This window comes from Acipenser ruthenus, unplaced genomic scaffold (assembly GCF_902713425.1).
Source record: "Acipenser ruthenus unplaced genomic scaffold, fAciRut3.2 maternal haplotype, whole genome shotgun sequence".
Taxonomy (NCBI): Eukaryota; Metazoa; Chordata; class Actinopteri; order Acipenseriformes; family Acipenseridae; genus Acipenser; species Acipenser ruthenus.
Window position 1 is genome coordinate 55222 of NW_026708928.1, and position 8886 is coordinate 64107.

Below are 8886 nucleotides of genomic sequence, written 5' to 3' on the forward strand. Positions count from 1 at the left end.
AAGTAAACTAGACTGGGTTGAGTGGGGAATGGAGGGAGTGGTGCTGGGACACCAATATCACTGTTAAGCCTTCCTGAGGTGTCGTGGGCTAGACGACGAAAACACCAAAGACGGGAGGTGCCCACCTGCTGATGACCCCTGTGAAGTGCCCCATCCAGCTCATTCCAGATGGTTGCCATGCTGAGGTGCTAGGGAGGCTGCACTTTGGTTGATCCCTGGAGCCAGCATCGCTGCCGTTGTGTGTGCTGATGCACCAGGGAGGCTGCAAACAGGCTGACCCCTGGAGCCAGCATTACACTTCAGCCATTAACATGACCAATAAGAAATCCACATTACCTGGCAGAGAAAAAGGCGCTGAAGGCTCATATATCACAGCAAATCTATGTCTTGTTTGGTCCCCACCACTACTATCCCATTTTATCTTGGTGAAAGCTGAGTCCAATATTCATACAAATTAAATAACAGCTACTGTCATGTAATGCAAATTATATAAAAGGACACCACTTGTCGTATTGATGGTTTGTATAAAACGTATTTTATTGAAAGCAGGTACGGTAAATAATCTTCTCAATGAATTAACACATCATTACAATCAGCAATAGACAATGACACATGGATTTGTAATTGACGTTTTCCCTAGAATAAAATACATTGTGCTGTTGATAACAATTTTGAGAAAAAAAGCTTTGAGAAACTTTTATGTACAGCATTAAAATTATTATATTTTTTTTTTTACTGAAAATGCACTTTGATTCCTGATCCAACACGTATTTTTGCTGTTGTTTTGCTTCTCACTTCATCTCTACTTCAGTGGTTCTTCTTTTACTGTGGCTCTTCCTAAAGGCAAACACAAGGCATTAATGAAGAGAGATAGCATCACGTACAGTATATTATTTTCATGTTCACAGATTTGACGAGTTTCGGTAGCTGGTTAAATACAGTAAACAAAATAGTCACACACCACAATCTGCATAACTGCGACATTTTTCTTTTACTGGAAAATATGCAAACCGATATCTAAAACCTGGAGCACCTGGATCACAGGACAACCATACCATATGCTGCCCCATACATGCATAGTAAATGTAACTTCAATAGCACATAATATGTTTCACCATAAATGTTGTCAAATAGGGGGTATATTTATATGATATTTGTGGAAGTGTGAGACAAATTCTAATTCTAAATGATTACAAGTAACAGAGGGCAATACTGTATTTCCATAAGAAAAGTGAATAACGAAATCTGTTTTATAGCACCTAAAAGAAGGTTGTAGTCAGAAATCAAATTTGTTTTGTAAATGCAAAGTAAATGATGAAAGCACCTTGAGTAATGGAAAAACTGAAATGGTATTTTTTTGTTTTGTTACAGAACCAGTTTGTTCAAGTTCCTTTAATAAGTGGTCAGTAACACTTGCCAAAATACCTTTTCTCTACATACAGGTAGTTAGGTACAGTAGTTCCCTTTCTCACCTTTGGGTGACAAAAACGGCAATTGCAGCAACAAGTGCAACGGCAAATATGCAGCCACCCACAATCCCCACAATCAGTCCTGAAATCAAAAAATGAAAATAAATCATTAAGGATAGCTAACAAGGGTGTAATCACAGATTTTCACAAATCCATAGATTATATTAACAAAAGACACATAATGAACCAGTAAGGTTCTCACTTCCGGTAAACACTTTGCATGGTTCCTAGACAAACAAAGCTGTCAGATGTATTATCTAGGATTAGGATGCCATAACACCGTATATGTGTTCTATGCGGCAACGTCACACTTCACGATAAATTAATAAAGGGACCCAAATTTGTACACAATATACTGAAGGAATTCCCTCATTGAAGCTTATCAACTGTTCAAACGATATACAAACAATATAAAAGCGCATCTAAATTGAAGGCCCATTACGGACACAACAAAGATGAGTACTTCAGTCTTCCAACCTCCGCTGTTAGTTGTAGATGTGTTGGTTTTACTGGCTACTATGATGTGCATAATGATGAAATACTAAACCATAGGGCTACCAACCAATTATATACACTATATATAATGATTGGTTCACTGTGTAAGTTTAAATTAAATATATTATAACTGAGGCAGTATTTTTTTCACAGTAAAAAATGGCTTATTTCATGGCATTTCACTGTCTAAAAACAGGTATTTCAATATATTTCATAGCATAATATTTATTAAGGCAGAAAGAAATGGTTTTGTCACATTGAAAATTGACCATTTTCTTTAGAGTTATTATACAACAAATGTTCCTAAGTATATATTTTTTTAAAAATGTATGTCCAGCATCAGTAAATTATCAAACAAAATAAAAACATAAATACATGTAAAAATAACAACAGACATGTGAAATGTCCCCTTCTTGTACTGTACAGACCTATTTTTAGCAAAATGATTTCTGATCTTTGAAGCAGCTGGTGTCTTTTTCATTGAAGACAGTTTGTGCGGCTCTCTGCAGTGTGTTCAATCACATTTACAGGAAGCAAACTAAACCGGCTGCCAGGTTCACAAATGCAGTGTAACAGGTAGTGCGTCAATCAGGCAAAAGTTTGATGTATTTATTTATTTAATTGTTCATATATATATATATATATTTACACTATTCTTTCAGAAATGGGGATTTTTACACAACTACATATTACACGGCAATGGTTACATTTGATGGCAATGGTTAATTGTGATAAAAAATACAGCCTTAATTATAAAGGTTTCAACCCAGTTAAGCAATGAGGAAACTCATTTAACCGACAATAGTAATAAAGATAACAGCATGTCAATAAACTTTAGGCTAAGACCCTTTTCTTTGTTAATGAATCTGTAACATTTAAATTAATGCTAACCAAGGTTTGAAAAGTTTTCTTGCATCGCATCAGCACTTCCAGTATCTATAAACAAGACCCCTTTGGTTAATTTGCTTGTATTGTATACTTCAATTTGAAATACGCAGATATGTCAAAAAGAAGTTTACAATGCAAGTTATTGATGGAATGCTGCTCCTGCTGCTGCCTGGTACATAATCTCTTTATGTATTGTAATTCAAACCCAGTCCAATGGTCTAGCTGCAATGAGACCATGTGACCTGCAAACCAACCTAGATTCAACACTTGGTCTGTAACATTTTATTTTTGAAGTTTACACATCTTAAAATAATTTATAAAAAATCAAGTAAATAATGTTCTCAGACAATATATGCAGTATGAAGAGAGACCACTAATACTATTAATAAATGCACTGTACAAAAATTGATTTTAAAGCATTGGTTAACATCTCTTCAAAGCAATACTATCCACATTTGCTTTATGTAAGAATCGTTGCCGTAAATAAAATCTGTAATAAAAAGCTGTTCATTTTACCTTCATCTACTGCAGATTCTTCAGGTTTTTCTTCCACTGCCTCATTTCCAAGTGCTCTACCAGCTTTTCCTAAAGAAAAATATCAGTTATAATTGGCTTGCATGCAGGGGGCTATTTATAATAGTTACACTTCATGCTAGAAACAAACAACTGACACAATTCAATGTGTCTTAGCTCTTGCAAGTTATTTTTCTCTCAGCTTTGTAACTTGTGACTTTTCGCCAAAAATTGGCGCTATAAAGACATGAGGAAATGTTTTGAACATGCAGACTGCAGTGTGCAATGAAAAACAGGACCCTAATAAAACTGCCTGATTCCTTTGATCACAAATCTTTAAAGGGATTGAATATGAGCAGCTGAGGTTTAATCAGGTTTGTAAGAAACACTCGATGTATTTACAGTACGGTCAAAACCATGGTACCCTAGTGGCGGCACCTTGTAACTACTGCTGAATCCTTGTGCCGTCAATAAAGCCTGCGCACATGTATAGCGTGTCAAGCACAATTTCTGTGTCTGGCTGCTTAATACAACGAACAACACACCTCCCAGTTACAAGGTAGTTCACTGAAAGGTGACCCTGCTTCTTTATTACACCTGTCGAGTAAATTATTAAGCTTTTCCGTAAGCTGCACAACTATCCCAGCCTTAGTCAAATAGGGCTGTAATCTCATTTCAGTAAAGCTAAGTGTTCTTATGTTGAGCAGTATACAAAAACTTAAATGCATTAATCCAACTGCATGTATGTTTGCAACAAATATGTAGATATTAATACTAGTGTATGAATAATTATTGGCACTCGCATGGGCCTCTTGTGATTTGCAGGGTAAAGATACCTGGTGTAGAACAGACACAGGAGTTTATGTAACACACAGCTATTCAAAAAGCAAGGTGATCAAGGCAGTAATGTGCAACTATCATGACCCCATCTAATAAGGCTCACCAAAACCCAGGTGCACAGAACTGAAACACAAATCAAGAAACACATCTACTCTTTTTAATCTTCTAGCCAAGGTTGTGATATAACTTTTGACAGGTATGTGTTATGTAAAAGGTTGCAATACAAAACTGTCGCCAGATTACATTTTTTTAAACATGCAGGCCATACTGTAAAATAATTTTAAAAAAAAAAGTAAAAAAAAAAGTGCTATTTTCATATTGTAAATGCAAGCAGCTTTGGCTTGAACAATTCTGAGGCTGCAACTTCAAGTTAAATTATTGTATCTGAATACAAACATTGCATTTTACAAACACAAACTCTAACACTGATTAATATTCATGAATTCTGTGATATATGTGTGATATGATATTTTTGAATGTAAATAAGAGTAAATGCTGTGAAGTTTTTTTTTTTTTAAATGTATACTGCGTAAGATCTTTCAGCAATGTAAGATACATGTTTACAGAGAGAGTACTAGCTGCAGATATATCAACTTACCCTCCTCAAGACAAGTTTAACACTGTTGAAAGCATCAGCCAGCCAAAACTATTTTTCTTCAATCAATTTTGTTCAATCAAAAGCTTCAGTTGATATTTACCTTTGCAGAACTCCAAGCATTCCTGCTTTGTGGAAAATCGGTTTCCGTTCCCGTGGCAACCGCTATAAATGAAGGATTTGCAGGTTGATTCCACGCTGTTAAAGTACCACATAAGTATCCTACCATAGCAGTCGCCTGTGACTGATGGCTTCTCGCACAACACTTTTCCTAAAAACAGCAGAAAATATTCATGTAAGGATAAGCAATTATTTAAAAAAAGGATCAGAAAAATACTGTACATGTAAACACTTTATTCTGAGAAGAAAACATTGTACAAATTAAACGTTAACTGTTTATTTTGCAGAAACAATAAAAAAAAAAAACACATTTAGCTACACTGAAGCATGAGAAATTACACATGACCAGTTTAAAATGCCCTATCCTTGTAGTCCTAAACCCTAGTACTTCCTAAGCCAGACACCAGAGACCAAGGTCAAGGCTGGCACGGAGGTTGAAGACTGGCCTAGGTACTCCAAGTCTTATAATAGTAACAATCCCAGAGCCTCAGGTTTTTATATACTGTGTTTACTGAACAAGATTACTTCAATGAGTGAGTAATGTTATTCTTAGACACATATTAAATAAACCATGACACATTTTGAAGTCAGTAACTGTTAGTGTTGTTTTTTTATTATTATTATTTTGTCAATACAATATTAACTCTTGATGAATTCAAATTGTTGAGAGTGTATTTCAAAAGAAAACTAATACCGGTATACTGTATGATAAAATAGCTACTATACCAGATAAGAAATAGAAAGTCCTGAACAGTGCAGTTGTGGTGTGATTTAAAACCAATGTAATGGGAGGACACCTCAACTGAACTGCCTTTAACAAAAGAAGTGTATTGTATGTTAAGTCCTGTCTCAGAGAAGACAGTACCTGTTGCAGAGCCACCAAACTTCTTGCATGGCCTGGTGTTGAAAGAATGAAGGCCCAACTGCTGGTCACCTGACATCTGATGTTAAACATTCAATACGCTAAAGGATACTTTATATCATCAACATGTTGCTAATATTTACTAATCTGTTTAATATGCTATCACGTGTGTTCTGGGTGATTCTCTATTATTATTTCCAATTAGAACATTATTTGACAAGCATCACTTCAAAGCAGTATGGATGCAAGGCATGAATAAAATATAACTTTTCAAAAACACTTTATTCACTTGAGTCACAAACTATACTTACGGTCATCAGGATAAGAATCTTGTGTGTCGGAACAGTTCTTCATGCACTCTTCCTCCTTGGCAAAACGATTAGCATTTCCCCCCTCTCCTTTGTAGGTGAATGGTTGGCATAACTTACTTGTTTTGTCAAAATAAAATTGGACTTGATTTTGAGATCCAGTACCTGTGTCCGGAGAGAGACTGCAATCTGACAGAGAAAATTAAATAAATGTCAGGAGTTGAGTAGTTCTAATTAGTACGATCTTTGTCAAAGTAGTCTTTACCAATGTCAAACATGTCAATGATAAAAACTAATTTTATAACATTTCTTCTTGATTTTCTACATTCAGAGTCTTTTAGTTATGGATTAATGCACAAACTATTCTAGACTAGAGAGTCTATTATTCTGTATCTTATAAGTAGGCACAGTGCGTGTGTGTGGAAATGGAAGACCAATTACGAAATATATTTGGCTGTTAAATTATTCTTTGGATATTCAGCTTATTAGTATGGTTTTAATATATTTACACGTATAGGATTGTATTGATGATTAATTGAATTATCAGTCATTTCATTGTATTTATGACGATCATTTAACTAGCTAATTATAAAAATGCATTTCCAGTTTGATCATCACGGCTTGAACTAAGAGAAATGCAGAATCATTTAGGAAAAAATTTCTTTCAGTTTCTGGAAAACCACGACTATTTGAAAGAGAAAGCTATGGGTTCCATTATTAAGCTATTCTTTCATGTATTTGGTTGTTTTATATTATAACAACTGAATAAATAACCAAAAATAATACATCATCCATAACTATAAAACAATAATGGTACACGCAGTAATATTAACATAAAGTTAAACACGATTCTAATACATAAACAAATACAGATATGAGACATCGCCTGGCCAACAAATGAGTTAACCAACACAGCAGACAGAACTCTACCACACATATTATGCCTTTACTGTATTTTACATCTCAGATGCATAAATTGGATATGCTTCAAAATACTGGTACATTAACTATGCTGTAGCTACACTGCACCTAAATGTTACATTATTTAATACCAGTATTTACAACAATAGACAGTGCTCCCACTTTACAAGGCGGCCCTTTTTAATGAGGAACAAGTTATAAGGCTCCCATTTGCCCCATAATGCCATTACACTAACACTAGTATTCTCGTTATAAGGTGGAACACAAACAGCACGGTCTCTTAACTATGGCTCCCGACTACAGCGTTATAGAGGGGGAGCACTGTATTACTAATAGGCTTTCCTGTTATCTTTTATACAAAAAAAAAATAGAACAGAACTCATTTTTGACAGAAAATTGGAAAATTGTACTTACCTTCTTTACCAAGTAAAGCAGCAAATGTAATTCCAATAAAATACACTCCAAGGAAAAGAATTGTCTTCATCGTGAACATTTTAAAGTATAGTGTATCTCGGGCTTTACAAAAGGTGACTGTGTGTAACAAGCCCACACACCTTGAAATGATGGTGCTTCTTCTCTATTTTAACAGAAGGCTGTCCTTTAGACTTACAGCTATCATGACTCAAGTTTTTATGACATGGGAGTTTCAGTCAGTGAAAACCTTTTGGACCCAATTGCAACCCATCAAATCAATGACATTGATGACGGATGACTGTGTTGATTACAACCGAGATGTAATAAAAGTAAAAGATTAACCATTATAATGTATTACTAGGAACTTACCGTGGTTCTGTCTTGCTTATAGTTACATATCTGTCAGACTTCCACACCAACATTAGCTTTGCTTCCTTGAAATAGGAAGCAAGTGCCATTCATCAGCTTAAAATACATTTTAAAAAGAAAAATCACAAAGATAATATTACAAACCATCAGCGATACAGTATTTTATTATATATATTTTTTTGCCAATGGCATCCCACCCAACTCTATATTTTCTTAAACTGACCCACACATCACTAGTCACCATTTTGACTGTAATGGTCACCAATAACAAAATTGTTGTTGTTTTTGGTGTTTCATCAAACAATTCCTGTTTGTAAGGTGTAAAGATGTATCTACTTGTGTATGTGGTATATTGACAGTATTGTAGGGAATACATGACACATCTTGTATGCTCACCCCCATCACAGTTTCCATATCATTACCAGAGTTATTTACTTTATACAGTGTATTGGGGTTATGAAAGAAAAAGAAATATTGGAAAAAAAAGTACACAAATGAAGGTCAACGTGTTGATCAACAATGGACAGAAGAGGATTGCGTTTAGATAAAAAAAAAAAAAAAAAACTGACTGAGACCAGTATTAAACACAGGTGTTTTTGTACTGATAAAAAACACACAGTTCGATTGCCTCCCCACTTTCCCTGACTAAGGTGTTATATTTTTTTGAAGGCCATAATTGACCAAATTTACTGTTTTACAGTTTTAAAGTGGGGCCTTTTTAAACCCAACACCCCCAAATAAAAAAGTGCCCTACTTCACTGTGGTTGACTTTTGAGAATCGCACATGTACAAAGCAATGTGGCATTACTTTGTACAGTTGCAAATCAACAGTCAAGGCCAATCCCCAAAGCAGTATGACATCAATATATTACTAAGACATAATTATCACATTTACAGCCTCAGGGGTGTGTAATTCATATCGCCCGACGCCCAGGACAACAAGATTTGTGTGAGGGACAACAAGTTTTGCCGTTATACTTTGCCTGTTGAAAAAATTGTTTTTTTTTTGGGGGGGGGTTCCCCCTATGTTCGTTCTGTAGCTAGAAAAATACTCTGGGTATATTTCAAGAGAGCCACGCAAGTTTCTGAAAA

At 35.2% G+C, this 8886-nt stretch overlaps 1 protein-coding gene across 1 annotated transcript; it reads right to left on the reverse strand.

Annotated features, from left to right (window-relative positions):
• Nucleotides 1-512: 512 nt before the first annotated feature.
• On the reverse strand, nucleotides 513-8322 carry LOC131736810 (inter-alpha-trypsin inhibitor-like). The gene is made up of 6 exons (XM_059021974.1): nucleotides 7426-8322; nucleotides 6094-6279; nucleotides 4904-5071; nucleotides 3369-3437; nucleotides 1473-1551; nucleotides 513-837 (listed from the first exon to the last, which is right to left on the reverse strand). The coding sequence occupies exons 1-6, from the start codon at nucleotides 7502-7504 to the stop codon at nucleotides 792-794; spliced, it is 627 nt and encodes a 208-aa protein (XP_058877957.1). The 5' UTR covers nucleotides 7505-8322; the 3' UTR covers nucleotides 513-791.
• Between the last annotated feature and the right edge of the window lie 564 nt (nucleotides 8323-8886).

Excerpts from the sequence above, each read along its gene's own strand:
- LOC131736810 (XM_059021974.1), bottom strand. The coding sequence starts at position 7,504 with ATGTTCACGATGAAGACAATTCTTTTCCTTGGAGTGTATTTTATTGGA. Across the intron at positions 1,552-3,368 it reads AGAATCTGCAGTAGATGAAG|GACTGATTGTGGGGATTGTG; the intron begins GTAAAATGAACA and ends TTTTGATTTCAG. Across the intron at positions 838-1,472 it reads GCCGTTTTTGTCACCCAAAG|GAAGAGCCACAGTAAAAGAA; the intron begins GTGAGAAAGGGA and ends GTTTGCCTTTAG.